Raw genomic sequence first — 26,800 nt, 5'->3', positions numbered from 1 at the left:
TCTATCGTATCAATCGTCGAATCATCGCTTAGAACATGTTGGTAGAATTAAAAAAAAAAAACTTAACAATCCAGTGACTTAAATAAAAATATTTGAATAGTTCAAATGACTTAAATAAAAACTTACGAATAGTTTAGTGACTGAATTGTAACTTTTAATTAAATAATAAAAATAAAAATTTACCCATATTTTAATGACTAGTAATATAATTTACCCTAAATTTTAATAGAATTAATATTTATTGTATGTAATACCAATAATCTCTTAACTTAATAACAAAAGTATTATATTGTAAGCATAAGAGATTAAATTCAATCTTTAGCAACCTCATTCTCTACCCTGGTTATAAAAATATGGACGTTAAAATTATTAGGTTTTAAAGAGTAAATGTTAATTATGTTATTTTTAATAGTACATAATAAAGTGACGTTAAAATTATTAGCTTTTGAAAAAGTAAATGACATTTTTAAGGGTAAATGTTAATTATATTATTTTTGATAGTACATAATAAATTGTATTTAATTATAGAAAGCTCCATAATAAATTCAACCCCTCTCTCAATCAAATAAACATCTGGAAGTTTTTTTTGGAACAAAATGGATCGTAGAAGCGCGTTTGCTGTTGCTTTGATCTGCTTTGTGGTTGCTGGTGTCGGTGGTCAATCACCGAGCGCCGCTCCCACTAAAGCACCCCCGGCTGCGACTACGCCTTCTACTGCACCCGCTACTGCTCCTGTGAGTAAATCTAAGTCACCAGCTCCCACTGCTGCTCCAACTACTTCACCACCGGCTGCGGCTCCGTCAGAGTCTGCGGCGGTTCCAGCCCCATCAAAATTTGCTCCAGCTTCTTCCCCTCCGGCTGCTGCTCCAGTGAGTACCCCACCGGCTCCAGTTCCTGTGAGCCCTCCTCTAGCCAAATCGCCACCGGCTGCTGCACCAACAACTCCTCCAGAGAGCTCGGCCTCTCCTCCTGCTCCTGTTGCGGCTCCAACAACTGCCGAGGTTCCTGCACCAGCTCCAAGCAAGAGCAAGAGCAAAAAGAAGTCAAAGAAACACGGTGCTCCCGCTCCTTCACCTGATATGCTTGGACCTCCCGCTCCACCAACTGGCGCTCCAGGACCTAGCCTCGATGCGTCCTCTCCCGGTCCTTCTGTCGCCGCCGATGAGGTACATTCTGTTCTCTTTTCTCACATCTCAATCATTTCTTTAAGTTAACCGTACAATAAAACAATGCTGTTCCAGATCTGAAATGTTGAGTAGTTACACGGCGTAAGTCAGCAAACTTGACTTTATAGTTAGATTTGTGGAGTATTGAAAATTAGAGTTTAGAATGTCGATTGAGGATTTCAAATTGAGAGCTTGTTTCGTTCAAATGCGTCTGATTGACGCGCCTCCGAGGAAGGAGGAGTTAGTTCCTTTAGATTTTTAGATAAGCAACAGATCTGGAGGTGATCTTACAATGGAGCAAAAATAATAATCAGAAGGTTCATATGACATTTTAGTTTAATACATTAAGTTTATATACAACGCATTGAATATCGATGTCAGATCGTGCATACACAAGACATGGCATCAATAATTACAAGTTTACACCATGCATTTATGTATTTGTTTTCTGATGAAGTTACATGTATTTTTTTATTTATTTCATTATTTAATTAAATGGAATTCTAAAATAATGAATTTTGTGGAAAAAAATAATGCAGAGTGGAGCAGAGAGCATCAAGAGTTTGCAAAAGATAATTGGAGGATTGGCATTAGGATGGGCAGCCATTGGGTTGATCTTCTAGAGAAGAGATCTGGATTCAGTATTTATTATAATTTTTTTATTTCCTCTATGTATCACATTTGATTATCATCATATATTTATTTTACTCCATTTTGCTTCCTTATAAATACTGCTACTACTTGCCTTAGTGGTGTGGTTTATTATTATTATTATTATCATAGTTTGAGATTTTCATCGTGTTTGCCTTTGTAATTCTTTTGCGAAATTAAGTTTGAGAGGGGGACACTTAAATTTTTTTTAATCATTTTACTTTCCAGTTTTACAGTTTTAGTGGAATCCAATGTCTAACCAATGAAATTAGAGTTTAATTGGAGGCATATTTATGAGGCGTGCCGTGCGTGGGGATAAATGACCAATGAGTATTGTATGCTTTTGTCTGTGGGTCTCACTTTAAACAAAGCCCCGAAAAATTACAGCCACAACCCCCCTCGGCCCCACTAATAAAATCTCTCCCACCTTGTCCCATTTGTTACAGAAAGAAAGAATCATCGTAAATCCCGTTCCGTTCTTGTCATCCACATCTTTAGGAAATTAAGGAGTCCCCGGGATTTATCTGCTCCCATGCATCTTTTGCCTTGAGAAATCGGACACCATTTTTATTTATTTAATTTTCTTTTTTAAGAGAACAAGTAGTTTATCCTACGATTACAGCAATATTCATTAATGGGAAGTGATTATTAATCTCGAAACCAAAAGCAAGAGGGCATTTTCTTTTTTTATTGTGAATTCCAAATGGATTTGTTTAGGTTTTTCTGAGAATAATGGAGAGTGAGAGCTAGTTTTTGGACTAGTATGTGATTCAGTGCTACAAGATAGAGGAAAAAGATATGAGGTGTGTCGGAATAGTTAGCAAAAGGAATGTTGATGATAACTTGGGAGAATAACAAAGTAACGGCATGCGATGATGTATAGGTAAAGTAGTTTAACAAAGTAAGGGCTCATAGCATTATTGATATCAGCTCTGAATGGTAGGATACCGGATTGCCCTCGAAATCAAAGTTATTTCCTAAAAGAAAAACGAAAGCTTGTTTCATCTGAAATCTAATTGACCTTCTTAGTGCTGAGGACCCATATAATGCAGAAACTGAATGTATCCCTGTTTTTGTTTTTTTAATTTCAGCTGCAAGTCATCCTTTTTTTATTTTATTCAGAGAAATGGACTTCCTTATCTTTTAGGAGCCGAAAGCTCCATTGTATGGAAGCTTATCAACCAATGATGAAAAAGACCTTGCTCCTTTTTATTTTTTCTGCAAAATTAATAAACAGCACTGACCATATATATTGAATGAGACTGTCGATAGATAGGTTATAGTAGATAGTATTTTCATAAACGTAAAGGACAGTCATTAATGAGGATTTGATTATGATTAACATTTTTACTAAAACCAGGATTCAATCATAGGAAATAATTACATTTGATGACGCGAGTTAAAATGAGTTCTAAAAAGTCTTTCCTACCAAAAAAAAAAAAAAAAAACCATACCCACATACACAATTTTAACTATTAAGGAAAAAAACTTATATAACCCTTTTTAATACCATTTTGTTGTATGCAATTTTTATGTTTAATTGTTAACTATAATTAAAATATATTAATTTATTTAATAATTCAAATATAATAAAATAAATTTTCAAATACCATATTTTATAAATCAATAAACTTTTTAATAATATTAAAAAAATTAAATCATAATTAAAATATTTATACTATTTTTCAACATACAATATAATTTTTACTTCATGTAAACATCATTTAAAATAGTAAGCAAATAAAAAAAATGATATACTTCACTATTCAATTTTTATTTCCATTTTCTTAATAGTTAATAAATTGACTATAATACTTTGTATTTAATATGTAAAAATAATAATATCAAGAAAAATAAATAAATAAACAAGCTTTTTAAATGATTGTTAATTGTAAAATTTTTTAGTCAGCTTTTACTTTATTTATAATTATTTTAACTAATCATTTTAAGTAATAATTTTAAATTATATTTTAATTTTTTTGAATGCGTAATTATCACAGTTTTTATTAAACAATAATTATTTTTAAATGTATAATTATCGCGAATTTTGTTGAGAAGTCGAATTAAATTGTTAATTTTTATGATAGTAAAAATGTAATTTTACTATTTTAATAACTTATATCTTTTATAATTTTTAAAAGAGTAAATCAAGAATTTATTATTTTGAAGAGTCAAAGTATAATTTTATTATTATTAATTTAAAATTTTATAAATTATTAAAAAACATAAATAGAAAATATTTAGACCAACTCCTTGGCTTGGGCAATTGTGAGGGTATAAGATTTATAGTTAAATCTTGCATTTCAAATACTTATCATACCAACAGTTGAATGTTTATCAACTACTGTAAAATTGTTTTATTTTATATACTTATGGGAGAAGGTTTGATTTTAAAGATACATGTCATTATATCTTAATTCTAGTGATAATATAATTTATAAAAGGATATATACAAGTATTTGTGGAGACATATATTTATTTTTAATACTTAATATATTTACTATGCCCTCAAATGTCACTTTTTGTGAAATTTAAATCCTTCATTAGTACCATATCAAATAATTTCTTTAAAAAATTTAGATACGGAGAAATAGGAATAGCTAAACTCATACTGTCTTCATGAAGAGCATTCATGTGGAAAAAGAGAAGACATGCATACAAAACCATTTGCCAACACAGTAATAAAAACCTGGTATCTTTAATGATTCCTCTACCTCTTCAAAAGTTGCAACTCCTACCCTCTTTATCTCACAATCAATGCACTTGTCAGCTTCCCTAACCATTTTATATTGTTTACTTAATTTTCAGTAGAATCTTAAACAGGACCTTCTTTTTGTAAGGCTTTGTTAATTTTTTATGGTGGTGAACCCAATTCTCACATGGATGTGTAGTGCTAATCATGTGAAAGAGATGCATACGGGTTCTACATCTACACATTTTAGTTCCCTTTAAATTTTTTTTTTGTCGTACCAAACTATTCAGCATGATTATACAGTAGCAGTAGTCAGTAAAATTGAAACCCAATAACAATGAAAGACCAAAAGAAGTGCATAGTTTGCTTGCGGGACATTTAAGCAAAGACGGAATCAAGAGTTACTTTCTTAAAAATTTATCTCAACTCATAAAAAGTACATGTTATATTATATGAAAAATAATTTTTTTTGAATACATTATTGTTCTTCCTATCAATGTGTCTTTAATATATATTTAAATTTAAATTTTTTCTAAAAATATAATATGATAGTAAAACAGAAGAATGGTATTAGCAAGAAAAAAGGGCGGAATGAAGAATGTTAATGATTTGGGGGGTCGTCCATTTGAAGGCATCTTCGTACCAATTACCAAGTGCCTACAAATGAAATTCCTTTGGTTGGTGCCGCTGCAAATCAAGTAGCTGCACCTACACTTACCTTATGTACAAGTCCTATTTATTTCACAATTATTTTGTGGACCATAATCAAACAAACTGGCAAATATACTCGGTAAAAATTTTAGTGATAGGATTATAATGATGATGACTTGCGTCTTCAGAAGATTATCTTTTAAAAAAGATATATCATTATGCTAACACTGCTTATGAATAAGCATCAACAAAGATTTGATAATAATGATTGATGGGAGTTCAAGCTCAAACCCTTGAATGTTGAACGCGTGGATACCTTAAACCATAAGCTGCTGAAGTGCTTCAAAATGGGTTATTCTTCATTCAACTTTAATTAAAGTACATGTTCAACAAGTAGTGTGGGTCAGGCTGCAGCCTGCGTCGGGAAATTAGTCAAAATGGTAAGCCCAAAGCTTAACCCAAAAGTCGAAATGTTAGACCCATTTTCAGGAGAGTCCAGAGGTGTCAGAAATTAGACCCATTTTCAATCATATCTGTTTTTGCTATATTTAGAGTTGTTTTTGGGAATTGCCTCAATCATAAATTTGATATAACATCAGCAGTACACATATGATATCAGCTGCTTGGTTTTGCTTCTTTTTGCGTTTGAGTTAGGATTGATGAGGTGATCCTGGGTCGAACCCTTAGCTCCTAGCTGTATTTGAAAATGGGTTGCTTCAAATTTGGTAGTTTTCTCAATTTGGTTTCCCCTTAATTACGATGATGGGATCTTCCCACGATCATCAAGACATTCCATCACTCCCCTGCCCATGGAACTTAAATCTTTGGATCTCCATTATGTTTATTTTTACTCATGTTTGCTGTGTGTTCAATAAATGAGTCCTCATTACTCATTTTGAGCTACTCATCTATTAAAACTATTCAAATTCAAATTAATTTATATTAAAAATATAATTAATCTGTTTATGAAGACCATAAATGAAATAAACTCATTATTCTACTAAATTTGAGTTCAGAGTACGATTTCATAAACGATATGATTTAGTATCTTAAAACACCTGTTTTAAAGATAATATCGTTTTAGGTGTGTTTGATAAACCATTGAATAAGATAATATTTTATATAAAGTTTTCAACAAAAAATATTGAATAAGATAAGTTGGTGAAAATATTAATTTGATTTTATTTTCTTAAAATTGAAATAAATTATCCTTTTGTTAAAAAAATTAGATATTCAAATTACAATATTTATTTTTCATCCGAAACTATCTAAAATATAATATTAATAAGATTAAATGTAAAAATAAACAATCTTTTAAAAATTAATATTTACTTTTAGTAAACAACATAATTATATTCGATACTTAAATTTATTAATTTACCAAATAAATTTCTAATATAAATTCAACACTTAAAAATTCAGCCACAAAATTGAATACTTACTTTTTCAGCATTTAAATTTTAGTTTATCAAACATACCCTTAGTTTTATACCACTTAAGTTGGGTCTTAAGTTTATTATTTATTATTCTAAAAATATGTTAACCTAGAACTTCATTATTAAGTCTTCATCCAATTGATACAAAATCAATCCAATTAGCCCAAATGTTAATTTTGAGCTTAACTCACCAATTAGTACCTAAACTATACCCTTTTACATAAATTGGTTTTTTTTTTTTTTTGTGGCAAGTGATACTTAAATTATTCTTACATTATCTATTTTACACCAAAATGTTATATCCGTAAAAAAAAAATCTAGCCAATAACAAACTACCACATCATATAAACTTTAAAAATCAATTTTTAAATTCTTTTATTTTATTGTTTTCATTATTTCTCTATATTTATTTGTTTCCTTTTTTTTTCTTCATTTGTAATGTTTGGAAATGATGACAATACTCGAAATTCGCTCTCCTAAGGTCGAGCTAGAGACTAATTCTATTTTCGAACTTCACCGCTTTCTTGTTCAACTTGACAGAATAAAAAAAAGTTCTTTCATCAGTCGAAACTAGTGTTTTCAGAATCGAATAGGCCATTAGACCCAGAACCGGTTGAAGTACCGACGTGAAGATAAAGGTTGAACCAATTGAACTTTGAACTAATATAGACCCGTTGAATTGATTTTCTTTATTTTTTAAAATATTTTACTTTTATGAATTTTAATAATTTATCGATCAAACTAAGAGAACTAATTAAATTAAAATTGATGGTCTAACTAATTTAATTATTAGTCTAGTTCTGAAAACTTTAATAAAATCATCAAATTCAAAATGTTTGCTCATGTAAAAAACCAAAAAAAAAAAGAAAAGAAAGAAATAAAATTATCTAAAGTAAAAAGAAAATATATATAAAGAGAAAATAACAAGATGTACCAACTTGAAAAATCAAAATGAAAATAAAATTTTATAGGTTAAGCCAATTTTTTATAACAAAGTTGAAAATTAATCAAGTTTAATAAAAATGAAAATTAATTACGGTACATATTTCACATTAAAATTCCAATAAAATAAAATCACATTGTTAGAAGATATATCAGATTGTTAAATAAACATAATATCATGTAGTTGTAATTACAATTGATCAAACGCACATATGTTCTCAAATTGGTTTGGCTAATGATTGAAGCTATGAAGCAAGTTAATTGCAGCTATGTATCAGGAATATATATAAGACAACATTGAAGATTGTTAGATGGTGGCTTTGGTAAACATTTGACTTGCTAAAACAGCATATTATATTTTTAAAATTAAATTCGGATTTACAAATTTATTTATTACTTACATTAAATTCAAATATTACTATTTTAGATGAATCAACCTGTCAATTATGTTAGAGTTCAAATATTCTAACTCAAGCAATTAGTTAGTTAGTAACTGAAGTTGTTGATACAGCTAGCAAATTGTTGAAGAGCAGTTATGCAAATCTCTATATATACAATGTGTACAATGAAAAAAGTCAAGGATTGATTCGTGATACAGAAATAGAGTAATTCCAGATTTTCAACTTCATCTTTATTTTCAGAATAGTGTTCTAGCATAGTTATTAAGTCATTGCAACCGTAACTCTCAACATGGTATCAGAGCTCGTTGATCCTCGACCATAACTACCACGCATTCTGTTGACTCCGAATCCGTTGAGCCTCATGGCTCTCATTTCACCAGCGATCGACTCGTCAACTCATTCCTTCAGCATGAGGTGGTTAAACTTGACGAGGGTACCTTCGTACAGTGGCAGAAACAAGTGCGATTTATCGTCGCTGGTTATGACTTGGCCGGCTTCTTAGATGGCTCGATAATAGCACCAGCGCGATTCGTTCAAGCACTAGACGGTGCTCTTGTGGCCAATCTAGTTGTCTCGGCGTTCAATAAACAATACAATCTTCTTACATTATGGTTACTTTCCACGATTAGCCCCTCTTTCCTTTCATCCTTCACGGACATGCAAACGACCTCTGATGTGTGGACGACGATGGGTACGCTCTTTGCGGCCGGTACTGGTGTGAAGTAGTCTCGATTGTGGCATGAGTTACATTCCCTCAAAAAAGGCACTCTCTTGATTAAGAGCTATGTTGCGAAAGTGAAAGGGTTGTGTGCCTTTTTGGAAGCGTCTGGATCTCCAATCTCCGAGGCTGAGCAAACGGAGATATTACTTGTGGGTTTGCCCTCTGACTTTGATGTCGTAGTATCCTCGGCATTTCTCTCCGTGACTCTCCTACCCCTTCAACGTATCGTCGACGCTCTTCTCGAGTGTGAACATCGTCAAGCATGGGCAGTCCAAGAAGTTGTCTTTGAGGTGAATCTAGTGGAAAGTTCTCCATTACAGACGGTAAAGGACTCTGCTCGTGGTGGCCGCTCGTATTCTCGTGGCTATGAGAGGAGCTTTCGGTCGCGTCTCTAGTACCAGATTTGTGTGTGCTTCGGCCATATCGCTCAACGGTGCTATTACTGGTATCATTAAGACAATTTCGCGTCGATGGTGGTTCCGGCTCACATTCTCAGGGCCCAATTGCAGAGCCGGCTCTTGGTTCGCGACCTGTTATTATGGTTGAAGATTGGTTCTTTCAGTCGAATAGACAACCTAGGTTTAACAATAACCTTTGTCAAAATTATTTTGATGTTGGTCAACATCAATTCGTGGGGCAAAGGGAATTTTTAGCCCCAAATTATGCCAGGCCGATTTTTGGGGTGCCAAATTGCCTAGCATACAGGCTGCATGCACCGCTTGGGCCTTCTCCATATTTGCCACATTCACCTATGCCTCCCATTAGTGGGTAGCATAGTTTTGGTCCTTTGCATGGGACTACAAGGCCAAATGCTCCACCTTTGCCTCCTGGGCCTACTTCTAATAATATTCAACTTGATTCCTCTCCTGGTGTAGGGTCGCATCATGGACAATTAGGTGGTGTTATAATCCCGTGGCATACTAAACCACTTGCTCGTGTCTACTCTGGGTCTGATCCGTATATTGGGCTTCCTCAAGTAGGTGATCTTCAACTGTCTGATTACTCCGACTCTATCAGGCCCGATATTGCCTATGCAATAAATCGGGTCTATCAGTTCATGCATAATCCTACTACTGCACATATGGTGGCACCAAAATGCATTTTGCGGTATCTGTGTGGCACTTTTGACTTTAGGATAGTTTTTCGTCTGTCTGCTCGATTGTCCTTGGTTGGATATGCCGATGCCAACTTGGGATTAAATTTTGACGATCAGCGTTTAACATCCGGATGCTGTGTGTTTTTTGGTCAAACTCCTGTGTCGTGGTGCTCTAAAAAGCAGCAAGTGGTATCTCGGTCCACGGCTGAGGTAGAATATAAGAGCCTTGCTGCAGCCGCAAGTGAGGTTACTTGGTTGCTTTCGTTGCTTCAAGAACTACAAATTAAGTCTGATGATACTCCAAATGTTTGGTGCGGTAGGTCTAGTGCAGTTGTCATTGCAGCCAATCCTGTCTTACACTCTAAGTTCAAGCATGTAGAGCTAGATCTATTTTTTGTACGTGAGAAAGTTGCGGATGGTTCTCTTCTGGTTGGTGAGGTTTCCGCCTGTGATCAAGTGGCTGATGTTTTCACCAAGCCATTGCCAGTGACGTTTTTTACTAGGTTTCGACATCTTCTTTGAGTCTTACCTGTCGGGAAGATGGGTGCATGATAGAGTTCAAATATTCTAGCTCAAACAGTTATTTAGTTAGCAACTGAAGTTGTTGATACAACTAGCAAATTGTTGAAGAGCAGTTATGCAAGTTCTCTATATACAATGTGTACAATGAACAAAGTCAAGAATCAATTCGTGATACAGAAATAGAGTAATTCCAGATTTTCAACTTCGTCTTCATTTTCAGAATAATGTTCTAGCATAGTTATTAAGTCATTGCAATCATACCTTTCAACAAACGAAAACAACCAATTGATATTTTACAACTTGTGATTACATGGCTGCAGAACCTAAAAAGTTAAAACCACTTCATTCATTAAGCATCAAGTTCCCTTAAACAAACGAACAAAAGTAACTCAATGCAACTTTGAAGCAACATGAGCAGACATGAGAATAAAGAACTACAATAGCAGACTACTGATTCTCCAAGTAACTCAAAGACAGCCTTGCAGAGCTCAGAGTAGAGGGGTTTAGACATTTAGGGTCCGTTTGTTTACATGTAAAAGGTTTTACAGAAAATGTTTTCTTTATTTTCCTGTGTTTGTTTTATAGAAAATAGTTTGGTCAACGAAAAATGACTTACAGGTCAAGGTAAAATAAGCCCCTTTTCCTGTAAAATGACTTACCATTTTGAAAAACGTAAGTCATTTTCTGAAAAAGAGCTCATCTATAAATAATTTTATTTTTATATAAAAATTAACTTAAATAAAGCTTAATATTATTATATTGATAATAAATTTTATTTTTATTTTAAAAATATTAAAAATATTATATTTTCAATATTATTAAACGTACATATTTAATTCTTTATATTTAGTCATATAATAAATTATTAATATAAAAATATAATTTATTATTTTAATAAATTATTTAATATTTCAATTTTATTTTAATAATAAATTTTAAAAATAATAAGTTTAAATAATATTATTCACATATTATTGAAAATATTCAATATTAATATTTTAATAATAAATATTTATTACAATTATAAATATATTAATAATAAATGTTTTGTAGTATAAAGGTTAAAATGTGTCATAAGTCTATGTACACTTCACAGATTTGTAATTTAGTCTTTGTACTTTTATTTTCAAGAATTTAGTCCCTTTACTTTTCAAATTTGAAAAACAAGTCCAATTGTTGACATTGTTAATTTTTTGTCAATTTTGTTGATGTCACATTTTAAATAAAAATACCCACTTAGTAGTCTTGTAATTAAAAATGACGTTGTAATGAATCTAAATTTAACATAATATTTTGATATATGCAAATACAATGTAAAATATAAAATTATAGATAAAAATAAATTCAATTAAACAATGAAAAAAAGAAAATCTCAAATGTATGTTTGTTTAATTGAAAACAACTTTTATGAAAATTTTTTAAGAAATCTACCAAACAATAGAAAATATTTTACACAGATTCATCCAAACACCAGAAAATATTTGCTTTTCCAGAAAAGTAAATCATTTTCCGAAAGTCATTTTCAGTGAAATAAACGTAGCCTTACATTACGTTTGGTTTACTGGAATGGAATATGATTGTAATGGAATAGAACTGTAATCAATAATGTAATTGTTTGGTTGAATGGAATGAAATAAAACTGTAATCGTATTCTTGTGTTTGGTTGAGTAAAATAAATGTTATAATAGCATATGAAAAAAGTTAAAATGATTAAAGTACCCTTAGGAAAAAAATTTAAGTTGATGATTTGTTATTGTTATTAAATTTTAATAGAATTATTATTAAAATATGAATTAATAAAAATAAAATATATAATTTAATAACATTATTAATATGATTATCATTAAAATATGAATTAATAAAAATAAAATATATAATTTAATAACATTCTTAATATAATTATTATTAAAATATGAATTAATAAAAATAATAATTAATAATATTAGAAAAATAATATATAACCTACTTTATTATTTTTAAACGCAATGCATATTTAATGTTCTAGAATACTATTAGCGAAAAAATAATTTAATTATCCTCTAAACTAAAAAGCAAAAGATTAGAAGTAATAAATAACTTGAGAATTATATTTTATATCCAAATAAAATGTTCATACATTAACAAAAAGTTACATGATGTCATTAACTTATATGTCATGATTTATGTGTTAAATTTTACAACATCAAAAATTGCAACATTCTGTGGCATTCTATCATTTTATTATACCATCTAAATATTACATATACAAAAAATTACCAAAACATCACTAACATAACCATGATTTTTAATGGGTACAAATAAATCTTCTTATCTATTCCAATCACATAGAAGAAGGTAGATTTAAGAAAACGAGCATTTGCGTTGGATAGTCTGGTATTTTGCTCAATACAAGAAAACACTCATCTGTAGTTAATCCTTCTACTTCACATAAGGTCGGATATAATTTTTGGGCATTTTCTTGAATGAGCATTTCTGACTTATCTTCAATTAGCACTTCGGAGGCAATGATCCTACTTAATTCAAAGCCAATAGTCCGTATGTTTTCCCCTAATAACGTGGCACCACCAATAAGTGAAGTAGAAGAAATTTGTTCATTTACATCAGAAATCTTTTTTTTTTCTTCTTTGAAAATGTAGAATCATCTTGGTTTAACTTTGACAGTTGCGCTTGTGTAGCCAAGATATGCATCTTATCCAAGGAAACATTAGCTTTACATCTATGGTCATTGCTTCCTTCTTCAGGATTCTTTGCAGTAGCTACATTCTCAACATCTATTTTTCAACAATATCAACAGTTGTTTGAGCATCTTTCCCAGAGGCTCGATCTTTTGTGTATATGGAAGTAGGTTGGTCATAATAAAGGAAACTACGATGTCTGAATTGACCAGATTTTTTATGACTATAAAAAAGAAGGAATCCACATTAGATATAATTTTGGTCAAAACAATATAATAATATCAGGAAATAATTCTTACACTTATACATGAGTTCCACACAACATCTTCAGCAACAACCATCCGCATATGCTTATCCCAACCAAAGTTACTATTACCTTTTCCTTTGAGTATGTCGTAACTGATTGCTTATTCCTTTTTCAATGTCTTAATCCTCGATTCAAGATAAGGTTTAATCTTCAGTGTAACACCTTGCTTTAACGAACTACGTCAGATTGGGAAGACTATGCTAGTAAATGACACCTAGGTTGTTGGACTTAGCCTAATGAAGGTTGGTGATTATATGGTGAAGTGCTTCATAGAACTTTGCCAATATGACAAGGTATATTGGTGATTAATGGCGAGGTAGAGATTCGAGCGGGGACTTTACTATGGGGATATTTTTACTAATAAAATCGCCACTCGTGTTTTTACATAATGGCTAGAGTAAGTAAAATAGCTTTGTGACACATTTAAGTCATTTAACGTCCTAGTAGAGACAATGTGTCAGTAATTAGGACACTTGGATGGCCTCATATGATATAATTAATTAGTATAAGCATGCGAAAACTAGTAATGATTGGAGATAATCCTTATTAGGATTTATCCGTAAGTTAACTATAATAGGATAGTGTAGTAGCGGAGAGAAGACTTTTGAATCATCTTTTCCATTGGACCTTGTTATCATCAAAGAAATTAAAAGAGTTTTTCCTTGCTAACGAAGGTGTTAACTATTAAAGGTTAGTAGAGCTTCTATGATAGTTGTTTACTGGTAAATTCTTAAACCTTTCTTTAAGTTTTACCAGATAGATAGATAGATGTTAACAGAAGAAATATGGTAGTATATTTTGAATATTGGATATGAAAGAAACTTCTACCAAAAAATTGTTTGCATGTCTATAGATTCTTGCTATCATAGCATTTTGGTAGTTCTTGATGTTTAAAAGAGTTGTTTCATTGTTTAGCTAAAGACATGTGAGAAAGCCCTAGTATAAAAGGCAAGGAACCAATAGAGTAGATAATCTCTAAAGTAAAGTATTCTGGTGAGTTCCTTCGTATCTAAAGTTATAGTTTGTGTTATTTCGTTTAATAGTTTCCATCGTTCAACAACATAAGTGGCACTGTCCCTTATCATTAGTGTTCATGTTTAGAGAAATATGTTCCCAGAGTGAGATGTATGCATGATCAAACACTATAAAAAGGGCTTAAAGACCTAGTATATATAAAGTATGAGTACACTTTCCTTTGCACATAAGCTCCATATCCAGACTAAAATAAAGAGGTATCGGTGGAATGATATGTATATTGATATTAAAGATCTAGGATGAACTATTCACCTTCAGTATGGAACATAGATGCAAACCATGATTGATAAAAACCATACCTTGTGGAGGAACATTTATGTGTCCGAATAAGGAGGGGAGTGAGAAGGATACGTAATATTTGTGTATGACTCAAATGAGAAGTTATGAATATCCAGGAAACAATGGGTTCTCTGAGAATTGGGATCAAAAGCTAGCACAAGGAAAGGAGTATGAGAGAAAAAGAAAATAGTGCAAAAGTTTATGCATGTTGCATGAAAAGTATAAACAATAAACCTACTATTCATAAAAGGTTAGACCATGTAAGTAACAAGTCTGCGGAGCAGATATGCCCACAATTTTCATGCATGAGAACTGACCAGTTGCGCTCGTACGCATTACAACATTAAATTTATGAAATTGTTTTTAAAGCCCAACTTTACTACAAACGTACAGGTTAGTTGTAATATTTATAGTGTTACAATGGAACACCAAAGTATTCCAAGGATGGAACCCAAAGGAAGAGGCGATTGAGCAATAACTAACATACACAATAGAGTCTAAGTGGCTACTAATACGATTTTATAGTACGAAAATTCATAAAAAGATGAGTTTGCAAGAAAATTAAATATGCTACTCTAAGGACTAAATTGCAATAAATGTAAACTAGAGGAACTATTTAGCAACTACCTAATCGGGGTTGGTTGACTTTGATGTGGTTCACCAAATCTCAGACTAGGAACATAAATCGTGTAAATTACGAAGTGGCTCCATTTAGTTTTCGATCTCAATTTTACCGACTTAGATGAATTAGGTTTGGTTTATCTTTCGATCTTGTTGGTTAATCCAGGACAAACAAATGGGTGCTCGACAGGATTACCTTTCGGTCTTACTTTATCTTGAAATTCCCTTAGAGGTGTTACTACCTAAGTTCTTAGCTCTATTTAAACTAGTCCAATTTGTTAAATTTAGCCCTTTGTCCAAAGATTTTATTTTACCTACATCTCCATCAACCAACCTCCTTAAAGGTTTAGCTACGCATGCTCAAAGTTAAGAAAATAAACATAACGATGGAAAGCAAAGCAACAATGGAGGGAAAGTTTAAGAAAAAGATGAAAGTTAAGATTTTTATTCAAGAAAACTTAAATAGCGTGAAACTAAAAGCATTTAACAAAAAAATCTAAGGAAAGAAACATAAAAGGAACAAACTTTAACAGATTAAAAGTAAAATAAACTTGAAATTCATTAGATGATATATTTACCATAATAAAATTAATTAAAATTTAAATTATTATGCTAACAAGTTATTTCAATAGGTGGAACCATGGGTCAAGTTACACGGGATTATCGAGTTACACGGGATTACCGAATGAGCTTCGAGATATACGGCTTTTGTTAGACCAACGATTGGAAGCGGACATATGTATTTATTTAAATTTGAACCATATAATATTAATGTAGTCGATTTGATATTTAGTAATATATATAACTAAAGTTTTTATTATTATTTTAATATAGTTTGAATGAACACTATACGAGGATCTGGCAATTAGAAAATGCATCATTGAGAAATTATCTGTGAATCCAAACATCTGCCACGTGAAAATGCCATTGGTACTGTACGTTACCGTCAATATGCATCAATCGGATAGAGTGTTCTACAAACTCCTTCTCCACTTCCAAATTTCCCGAATCCAACGAAGAACTTACGTGGCCCAGCCTCCAGTGTAGTAGTTCTGCAAACTCCATCCCATCCTTTGTCAATAGGTCCACATTATGCTTGTGGATTGGAGGTGAGTATGCCATAAATCGTGGATCTTCATTGGGATATTCACCTCTTTCACTATCATTTGGTTCAGTTGGAATCAGAAATGGTTCAGAAAATAATGCAATTTTTGAACCACTAACACCAGGCTCCCGAATTGAACTGTTTTCATTATCAGAACCAACAACATCTGCTGTGTTAGATGTCCCATTGTTAGTGGACATTGTAGGGAGTACATCATCCTTTCTCGTGTAGTTGCCGAAATGTCCAAAATCATTTGTTGATAGCCAACTGCTAGAAGTTGATGTCATTCCCCTATAAGACTTCCCAACATTGAACATCAACTAACCGAAGTTCAAATCAATACCACTAATTGAGTGTCGTGCATAGGTCATGTATTCCGTCCTACCACCTCAACCTATCTGTTCGGTGTTCTGCTTGCCGCGGTTGAAATCTAGAGCCAAGACAGATGAGTGTCTTCCCATTGATGATTCTAGGGTATCATAATGAGAAGTTCCTAACAAAGTGGTGAACCTACCACACAACTATGTCGTTGGACTATTGGCATGTTCTTCCGTTCTGTCATATTGAACATGAATAGATGTCGACATTCTAGGGTCTTGGGCTGTCCTTGAAAACTTAGAATATAACTCAAGAAATAGTGATCCACTATCCATATGTGTTTGCACCATCGCCTCCAACCCCTTCGTACTTCTGATATCGAAAGCGTCATATTTAATAGGGTTGTTCGAAGCACAAAATCGATATTTAAGGGATGATACTCTCAGTTGATTGGATTCGACGATTTTCTGCCTAATTCTTGTCCGTAGTTCTGACAATTATATGTTTTGGTTAAAAGCAGTCGCATTGTGTTCTTTGATAAAATAACCACACCGTTCTCGGTGTCACACACTTCACTGTTGTAATAAACAATAACATTAATCCGTCCACTCATTTTCAACCAAATAATCTGTCAATAGACGCTTGAAATAAAAACATTATGCAAAAAAATAATGCTATAACTAAATATGAACAACAAAAATCAATGCCTTTATGCAAATTGAGCCGTTGCTCCAACTTATACCTTCTCTACGAACTTCTCTTCTTCTGATCTCCTTAACAAATTCTTATTTGCTCGTAAATGGCTTATGCCAATCGAGGCTGAAATATGCTTCATTTATAGATCAAGGGATGAGCTTTAAGTTGATTTTGAAAAATTTTCCCGATTAGTGAGGGGTTGAAATTTGTAGAAAGATAACGCTCTAAGCAGGGCGTACTGTCAGCAAAAGTACCGAAAGCAAGCATTATCTCTCTACAAATTTCAACCCCCACTTAGGATAAAAACCCATCATATATCTTGAGATTCTCGGAATATATTTTCAGAATTCATCTCGTCAATGATAATGCACTGGGGTAAATAATTTACTAAAATATCGAATCAAACTAGTATTAAAAATGTGCAAAAAAATTAAAATCTAATATTTCATCCCAAATGAGTACTCTGAGTTTCGATGAAAATACAATGTTTTTAAATTTCTAATACAATAATAATTATTTAACATTTCAAAAACCCTAAACCTTAAACAACTCTACTTCAAAAACCCTAATCTCAAGTCCTAAAATACAAAACCCTAACACCAAAAAAATATAGGAGAAAAACGCTTCTAGCTAAAAGCTTTTTCGGTTGATTTGTCAAAAACACGTCCACCTGAAAGCATTCTCCTGGCAACATGTTGAAAACGCTTTCAGCTGGAAGCTTTTTCAATTGATTAGTAAAAAATGCATCCACCTGAAAGTATTTTTTTTATATTTCACCTGAAAACACGTTCATTTGAAAGCGTTTTTATAAAATCGACATATTATTATAATTTTTACATAAAATGGTCTAATCAAATAAGTTATTTAATTTTTCGACATTTATTGATATTTAGCCGAAATCTTGCACCGTTTCAAAAATTTTTTTCTTTTTATCTGTACCTGGAGATAAACATGGGAGTAGTTGAAACGGGACAGTCAGAAAAGAATAGTTGGTAATAATAATTTGATAATAATAAATTTCCTTAAGGACTTAACAATGAAGGTTGGATATGGAGATATGTATTAAGTATTAACTAAGGTCCTTTTCAGTAATTATATTTCTTTAAATGCTGAGATCCAGCTGGTTATAGCTAGTCATTGGAGGTCAGAAAAACTAGGAATGTGCATAATTTATTCTAGTGCGATTATAAGTCAAACACTTGTTGACAAAGGATTTTCATTATTAATTTATAGTCTCACTGAATTTATTCACCCTCTCGGGGAGACAAGCTTCATTGCATATGGACTGAGGAGAGGTACCATTGGCCAAACGAGGGCAATGTACAAAGATTGGATGTGGATTCGACAGCCGGTTGTTTTCCACTATCATAATTTTCATTTTATGGGGATCTTTCATGTTTCTGGCTTTACGCCTTTTTTATTTTTATTTTTATGGATTATATGATAATATTATTCCCAAGCTGTAAAGAAAATTTTAGTGTAAATTGGGCCAGTTGATGGACTCGGACAGCCTGGACTCCTCGAAGAACAAGACGTAATGGATTATGGATGGGATATTGACTTGATTTAATTCATAAACAGTTTAAATGGGTTTTTAATGCATGGCTTAATTGGAAAACGATTGATGTACTTGCCATTTACTCTGTCTTGTTATGAACCCGGTGATCCACAAATACTAGAAAAATGACAAACATTCAAATAAAAAAAAATATCACTTATATCAACGTTTTCAAAATTATACATCTCCCTTAAATTATCAATTTTCGATTTCATTAATTTGCGATTGAATTATTAAAATTAAATAATAGTTTTTGAACAGTTAGTATACGTGTCTATTAGTAAATGACTTTTTTAATGTCAGTCTAATTTTAATTAAATAAATTATTTAAAAAATAAATAAATAATAGGAAAAAAATCAATACTACATAATTCACTTAAAATTAATTTAATTTTTATTTAAACTGATATATCGGTTGGTTCTTAATCCCTAATCAATTGATTGATTTGATTCCAACAACAATAGAGGTCATTAAAACATAAAAATTTGAGTTAGGTGGATATCTTAAATTTTCTTTTAAATTTTCTTTTAAGAAAAAATTAGGGTTTCATTTTCTCTCTTACAAAAGTAGTGAAAGGTTTGTCTAGCAAATCATTTATTATACCTTTTAGGTATAAATCCTATTCCTATTTATAACAGTAAATTCATAAATTATGCTAGAGATATTTGAACACCGAAATATAGTTCAGAAATTTATGTTAGGGAATATAATGCTGAACAAAGCTAGGGTTGGCTGGATTAGTGCACTTATGCAGGTTCTTTTTGCTTTTTATTCTTGATTTACAAACCTGGGGAGGGGATGGGATGGGATGGGGATTCATAGAGTCTAAATTGTAGATGGGTGCCACCATTTACAAACAATTACGACACTACACCAAATATTGCTGGAAATAGTAATAAGTATAATATCGCAGTCCAGAATTTTACCATCTATTGAATTATTAATTCCATAACATAGGATTCAGTTGGAAAGCTGCAAGAGGAAGTGGAAAGTAGGTAGGTAGTGGAATTTGTTTGGTTCATAGTACAAATTAATAGTAGGTTTTTGAAGTTTGAACAACGTTTGTGAAAAAGGGGCGATGGTGATGGTCCCCGCACTCCCAGAAAAGGATATTAAGGGCAGCCTTACAGTCTGTGTACCATAGCAAATTAAGCTGCGCCTTAGCTGTACACGCCATTTCCTTTTCAATCCCAAATCCCAAATTCACCCCCTCCGCTCCCTTTCCCTATAAATACCTTTAATTGCAACATCTCACTAATCCCTCACAGCTTGTTTTCTTGAGAGAAAGTCACATTTGATATATTTATATTATCCTCACCCACTACAAAAGAAGAAGAGAAAGAAAAAGAAATGAAGTCTATAATCGCTACTTTGTTGTTTGTTTCCCTAGTTTTGTGTTCATCATTTATTCAACTCTCCTTTGCCTCACCTGCTGCTGCTCCTTCACCTGCTCCTCCAAGTAACGCTCTCTTCTCCTCACCCATGCATGCATTTGACATATTTCTCGTTTTAAACAAATCTACCAAACATATATGTAATTTATCTTTGTTTTTGGGGGATTATAATACAAAATATGTGGTAAATGATTGTTGGTTTTTGTGTGTGAAAAAATAAATAGGTTACTGTGATGGGAAGTGCGGGGAGAGGTGTGCCAAGGCTGGAATGAAAGATCGGTGCTTGAAGTATTGTGGGATATGCTGCCAAGAATGTAAGTGTGTTCCTTCAGGGACCTATGGGAACAAGTCAGAATGCCCTTGCTATCGAGACAAGAAGAACTCCAAACACCAGCCCAAGTGCCCTTGAACTTCAAACTCTTCTCCATCTTTTAACCTTCATATATATATATATAGATATATACGCATGTACGATTTAGCTATTTAGCCTCCAACTCTTCATCGTCTTAGGCTTCTTCTTATTATAATTCTCTTGCCATTACACTATCACTTCTGTTCTGTTTATGATGTACTGCTTCTGCCACATTTTATCTGCCTTCTCCGACCTCATAAGGAAGGCATATTATAGGAATAATAAAATCATTAATCTACTATAATGAAAAGCCAGAATTTGAATTTTGGAACCTTCAATGTCATGACAACTAAGCAATGTGCATGTCTCGTAAAAGGAAAGTAGGAAGATAATTATGATATTTATAATATTAAGCTATTACAAAGCGTAATTATTTAGTTTTTTAAAATAAATTTAAATTATTATAATAAATTACATAATATATGAAGGAACTAAAATTAATATCTAATCCCAAAATAAGTAAAACATGACATAACATGTACGAATAACAAAATTGTATTAAATTTATAAAAATAATTCATAACATTTTAAATAGATGAAAATATATTTTTCACACAAATTATTTTATAAATTTGAGACATGGCTATGATACAATAATAACATAATTATGACATGTATTAAAAAAAAGCATTCAAATCTATATATAAAAACATGAATATAAAATGATCATAACATAAATACAAAAATATGACAAAATTAAAAATACAATAACTTTAAAAAGAAAATTGTGACACGTATCCTTTGGTTAAATTTTGTCAATAATGTATATTATATTTTATATAAATTGTTATACATTAGAATTTTTTATGTCAAATGTATTATTTTTATCGTATTTGTGTTTCGTTGTATAATTATGAGATGTTGGAAAGTATAAGTAGAATTAATCATATTCAAATAGCTTTAAATATTGTCTCCTATGTGATTAATAAATGGATTTATTAATCAAAATTGTCTAATTTTTAAGTTTATTAAAAATCATAGTATGGTGGCAGCGAAGTAGGGTATTTATGAGGGTAATAATTAATAGTTATACACATCCATTCATTTTATAGATTTTATAAGTGATTCCTTAAAATAAACGTGTTTTCCTTCCATTGTGTTTTTAAGAAATTAGAAGAGAAGTTCGCCATTACTGAGATGCAATTTTTCCTTAACAATAATTATGCATTAAAGAGTGACCGGAATATTCAAGGGCAAAAAAAGACTTTCACTTCATGTTTTCATGAATTTTAAATATGAGAAACTCAATTCACTCTATTTTTCAGTTTAATATTTGGAAATCTCCAAAAGAGAGACAAATTTCAAACTCCTTTCTAATTTTTTTTTTCTTAGAAAAGCCCAAGTTATATAAAGTAAAATAAAATTGGAGAGGTCAAGTTTCTAGGGAATGGAACAAAACAAAATTAATTATGTAACTGTTTAATTAATTAAACAAACATACTGTATAATCTCTAATCTTCCTATTTCCATATCTTACTCTCCCACTACTGTATAGAGACGCTATTAATTACGTTTGGTTCAACCGTGTCTCTAAAACATTCTTAATCTCATTGATTTATTCGGTTCAAGTTAACTAAATTATTTTAAAAAATCATAAAATTAAGAAAAAGAGTGTAAAATCCAATTCAATTATTGGTTTAATCAACTTTTTAATCCGATTCAACAGATCCGTCCCGATTCATGGGTCATCCAGTTTTTTCTCTCTTAGATCCGGTACCCCAACCGGTTCCACATCCAACAAGTCCGATCGGCTGATCTAGTCTGGTTCAAAATTAAGGCAATTCTATCTTTTTTTTTTCTCTTCTCTTCTTCCCATCTCATGCTAATTATTATGGTAAAAGAAAAAAAAATTGAAAAGAACAACACCCCCTTCAATTTGATGTCTCTTCCTGAAAATGAATGAAAGATGCTCATGAGATGGGAAAAAAATGAAAAAAGTTGTGATCTCAAACAGTCCAGCTCATATAGCAATATGAGATAAATGAAGATTTCCTAGGTTTTATATAAAAGTGTGCAAATTTCTAGAGCAAATGTCAGTTTGCCCCAAGAACAATAGGATCCATATACGCATATTGTTACGCCATGAAGTCAAATAGTTGCCCCCAAAAGAGCTTTTCATTGCAGAGAGTGTACAGTTTGATGCAAAATTTGACATCTTGATAGCTTACAATGCTGATGAAGCTTAACACGTGAGTAACATAAGTATATGCTAAACTTTGTTTTGACATGAAAATATATAAATCTAATGATTTTGTCTAAACTGGAAAGACATAAGATGGTGCTGATTTTATGCCAGGGACTTTGTTTGAGTATGTTTCACTAACCGTAAGGGTTTGAACAACACCCATGATTCAATGCTACACCTTTTTCTTTACTGTTCCTTCAAACCTGAAATCATACTGCACTTCATTTCATTTACTAATGCCACATCCCATCTCATTTCTCAAATCACATTTGGCTTCTTTCTTCCTCTTCTTGTAAAATCTCACCGGTACACTCTACAATTAATGACCCTTGTTTCGTTTGTTTAATAAACATTACCCTTCACTTTTCAACCTAAATGAGAAATGCCAAGCAATGACAAATTGATTGAGAAACGCTATATGTACGTCACCAAAATAAAGTAATATCCCTGTACAGGATGTCATACTTAGAATACCACATGGCATCTATACTGAAGAAGTGTGTCCCCTCAGGGTGAGAAGTGCATGTACAAACCATACTTGATGCAACAAGAAGGTTGGGAAATAGACACTAAGCATGTACAAAGATATAATTGTAGATAGCATCAAAAGTTTACCACTGCCCTTCCAGGTGTTGTTTTCTCATAACATGTATACATACAAAATCCCAACTTAATAAATTTATCTAACCTGAGGATCTCCGACTCCACTTACCTGTGCCAGATTTTCTTTTTCCTCTCTTCCTTTTGTTGCTAGGGCCCTTTGACTTGGAAGTAGAAGTTAACTTCACATTTGGTGGAACAGGAGGGTTTGTAGGGGGGTTATCTGCAGGAGCAAGAGCAGTACAAACTGTCTTAGGCTTTTCAATTGGAATCCGCGATTCCTCTGCCTGCTGAGTTAAACCACTTTGAAAATTTTGCAACTCTTCCTTGGCAGCCTGATTATGTATCAAAATATCATCCTCCGTCTGCATATATAATGATGGCAGTTGCATTATAAATGAAAACTAGATGGTCAAAATGGATATTTAGAAGCTAATACTAGCCATCATACACAACATCTATTACAAAAAAAGAAAAAAAAAAAACTAAAAACGGATCCTGATTAGATGTGCAAAAGAACTAGTAAGGAGGAAATAATAAGAAGAGCGAAAGAAAATTGATGAGGAGAATGTTTTTCAATTTCATATTAGACAGAGAAACAAAAAAGCTTTCTTTCCTAGTCATTAGTCACAGAGAAACAAAGCTAGCATTTTAGTAGGACCAGAATTAGCAGGAGCAAAGAATTAAACCATAAATCCAGATCCAACTAAAATCTTGTTATCTGCTACCATGGCAATAAGCAACAGCAACGAATTAAAGCGTAAAACTTAAAATAAGAGAAGAATTGTTAGCAATAGAAAACGATGGAAGAAAAAACTTCCAAAAGACCAAGACGAAGAAGAATGTGTGAAAAGAGAGCTCACATTTTCATAAGAAATCCCAGCAAGATGCTGACCGGAGCCCTCAATCATATCAGGAAAGGGTGTCACCTCTCCATGGCTTGAGACTGCACTTCCAGGCCTAAAAAGAACTCTAAAGTGACTCTTAGATCGATGCTGGGATGAAGTATGTTGAGATCTAACCAGGGCTCTATCTCCACTCCGAGTTGGAGAAGGTTGATTTCTAGAACCGGTTAATGCAGGTGAACTCAACATATTAATGGAAGAGAACTTTCGAGGACTTTCATTCACCGTCTTGTCAACTCTGGTCTTTAGTTTACGAGCTTGCGATTGAAGAAGATCAATCTTTCTAAGGATCTGTTCTGACAAAGTATCAGAATCACTGAATTCAAGATGAGACAAGTCATCAATAAATCCAAAGTCATCATTGGTGTAGTCTGTTTTGGTTCCTGCAAAAATTATGATGTAAGAAAATAGACAAAATCTCATCTAGTAGAGGGAGAAAGCCAATGTTTGCAGGCACACAATGCAAGAGTTATTAGTTGAACCTTGCCCTATTACCTACAAGCTACACAGTCACCAAATCTGAGTTAAATATAACTCCTCTTACCTAATTTACCATTATCATCATCTAGAGTGGCAGTAGCAATGACAGATTTCTTACTTTCTGGGAGCAAAGAAAATAAACTCATCAGGTTTGCACTTGGAAAATACATTCCAAAAAGAATGATTATGAAAATCATACCATAATACGAGTAGATGTTATGACATGACATGTAAGATGCTAAATCAGTCATATTTTCAATCCGTTTTCTTTTCCTCCTCTTCATTACTTTCTTCCTTTGAACTTGACATTGAAAGGGTTGTGACTTTACATTAAGCCCTTCAATTGTGAACTTTTCATATTCAAACTTCCTTTTCTGATCATATCCCACAATTTCTCTATCATATCTTGATGCTTGAGACTTAAGTTCCTTAAGTTGCAGCTCTAACCATTTAAATCGCCACATAAGGGGATGAATAAACCTCCTCCAATGATCCGTCAACTTTCTCTTCCTGGAAAATTTAGGAAAAGGAAAACAATCTAAATAGTGCACCATGTAATCTGACATAAAATCGAGAAAAGATATACACACCACAGAACAGTAAGACAGTAGCAAATAACACTTTAAACAAACATAACATAGTTCAACCTACAAAAAGTACCTCATTTGAAACAATCCATCAAGCAGAGATCCGAACGGACTGCCACCAGATAATGCTGATTCAACTTCAGCATCACTTATTGCAGAGTCGTTCTCATCCCCAGACATTGTACCACCGAAAGAACTCGAATTATCAGTGGCATCCTGAAATTCGGTGACAGGTAACCTATCAACGCCAGAATTTGTACATTCAGTTATGTTAATGTCCACATCCTGGTTTCCTTCGTGTATCTTTGGTGGTTCTACTCCACTGAAGGTTTCCTCAACAAAGCCATTGTCCTCACAATTACTCACACAATGCATAATCTTATCTTTGGAATCAAAGGGCAAGTTTCCATTTTCGTTATTATTCGAAAACACTTCCGTCATTGATTTCGACTTGTTTTTTAGCTCCAAGTCAAGGACTCCTTAAATTCATTATAAGTGAGTTAATAACTAATCCCTGAAAAATTCAAATCAATAATTTTAACCTTTGCTTCTTCCTTTTTTCCTTTTAAAAGGTAAAACATTCATCGACGTAGCAGGGAAAAGAAAAGATAATGATAAATCAAGACTCGTTTATTTCCACAATAGATGGTAAAAGTGATCAATGAAAACCATAAGGAAAAATTATTCTGATGAAATAAAAATAAAAATTACAAAAAAGAAAAACGGAAATCCACAAAATCAGAAAACCCTAAACCTCAGAACAGGGAAGAGAGAAGAGGAGGAGAAGAACCTGGCATTCGAGTCTCTTTGTTTCCGTGTTGAACTTTGATTGGTGAGCGAGAGAGCCAAGTTCACCATGCGCAGGAGAGTGTTACGCCGCAATGACGTAGGGTTCTTTTTTTATTTTTATTTTTATTTTTTGGAATTTATTGAATAGTTTACAAATTGAAATAAAAATAAATTAAATAAAAGTCAAAGGACCATATCAAATGTTGGCTTAAAAGTAAGGATTTCTAGTCAAACTCTATTAATAGTCGCTATACTATTGTATAAAATTAATTTAAGTTTTGTATTAAAAATTGCTTGATTATTTTTCTTTTTAACAATATCATTGTAGGAGTACTCAAATCGACGTTTTCTTGCATTAGTAATAATATTCATGCTAATTGAGTTAAAAATAAATCAGCTGTTCTAGATTATTTTTTATATACTAAATATTTAGGGTAAATTACACTAATATTCACTCAACTTTGATGTGGTTGACAAAACAGCCACTCTGATTTCAATTCAGTGACTTAACTTTCTAAAAATAACAAATCAACCCTTTTAATCATTTTCCATTACAAATGTAATAGAAAAATGAC

General features: G+C 32.3%; 3 protein-coding genes across 6 annotated transcripts; 2 read left to right on the top strand and 1 right to left on the bottom strand.

Annotated features, from left to right (window-relative positions):
* The first annotated feature begins 516 nt into the window (after window positions 1-516).
* LOC108467606 (lysine-rich arabinogalactan protein 18) lies at window positions 517-2,029 on the top strand. The gene is made up of 2 exons (XM_017768315.2): window positions 517-1,166; window positions 1,706-2,029. Exons 1-2 carry the CDS (start codon window positions 597-599, stop codon window positions 1,787-1,789), a joined length of 654 nt encoding a protein of 217 aa, XP_017623804.1. The 5' UTR covers window positions 517-596; the 3' UTR covers window positions 1,790-2,029.
* Window positions 2,030-20,103: 18,074 nt separating this feature from the next.
* On the top strand, window positions 20,104-20,950 carry LOC108481698 (peamaclein-like). Its single transcript, XM_017784799.2, has 2 exons — window positions 20,104-20,332; window positions 20,492-20,950. Exons 1-2 carry the CDS (start codon window positions 20,224-20,226, stop codon window positions 20,674-20,676), a joined length of 294 nt encoding a protein of 97 aa, XP_017640288.1. The 5' UTR covers window positions 20,104-20,223; the 3' UTR covers window positions 20,677-20,950.
* Window positions 20,951-23,264: 2,314 nt separating this feature from the next.
* Window positions 23,265-26,400, bottom strand: LOC108466971 (uncharacterized). Of its 4 annotated transcripts, none has more exons than XM_053020814.1 (6): window positions 26,227-26,400; window positions 25,510-25,758; window positions 25,049-25,359; window positions 24,914-24,970; window positions 24,328-24,752; window positions 23,265-23,829 (listed from the first exon to the last, which is right to left on the bottom strand). In XM_053020814.1, the coding sequence occupies exons 1-6, from the start codon at window positions 26,292-26,294 to the stop codon at window positions 23,548-23,550; spliced, it is 1,392 nt and encodes a 463-aa protein (XP_052876774.1). In that variant the 5' UTR covers window positions 26,295-26,400; the 3' UTR covers window positions 23,265-23,547. The 4 variants fall into 4 exon arrangements, with proteins under 4 accessions (XP_052876774.1, XP_052876775.1, XP_017622875.1 ...); XM_053020815.1 differs by having other exon boundaries at window positions 25,510-25,674; window positions 26,227-26,396; XM_017767386.2 differs by having other exon boundaries at window positions 25,510-25,915; window positions 26,227-26,369.
* Between the last annotated feature and the right edge of the window lie 400 nt (window positions 26,401-26,800).

Source organism: Gossypium arboreum, chromosome 11 (genome assembly GCF_025698485.1).
Source record: "Gossypium arboreum isolate Shixiya-1 chromosome 11, ASM2569848v2, whole genome shotgun sequence".
NCBI lineage: Eukaryota > Viridiplantae > Streptophyta > Magnoliopsida > Malvales > Malvaceae > Gossypium > Gossypium arboreum.
This window is presented reverse-complemented; position numbering and strand designations above follow the sequence as displayed.

Excerpts from the sequence above, each read along its gene's own strand:
- LOC108466971 (XM_017767386.2), bottom strand. Across the intron at positions 24,753-24,913 it reads TGATGATAATGGTAAATTAG|GAACCAAAACAGACTACACC; the intron begins GTAAGAGGAGTT and ends TAATTTTTGCAG. Across the intron at positions 23,830-24,327 it reads CTGGGATTTCTTATGAAAAT|ACGGAGGATGATATTTTGAT; the intron begins GTGAGCTCTCTT and ends TTATATATGCAG.
- LOC108467606 (XM_017768315.2), top strand. The coding sequence starts at position 597 with ATGGATCGTAGAAGCGCGTTTGCTGTTGCTTTGATCTGCTTTGTGGTT. Across the intron at positions 1,167-1,705 it reads CTTCTGTCGCCGCCGATGAG|AGTGGAGCAGAGAGCATCAA; the intron begins GTACATTCTGTT and ends AAAATAATGCAG.
- LOC108481698 (XM_017784799.2), top strand. The coding sequence starts at position 20,224 with ATGAAGTCTATAATCGCTACTTTGTTGTTTGTTTCCCTAGTTTTGTGT. Across the intron at positions 20,333-20,491 it reads TCCTTCACCTGCTCCTCCAA|GTTACTGTGATGGGAAGTGC; the intron begins GTAACGCTCTCT and ends AAAAATAAATAG.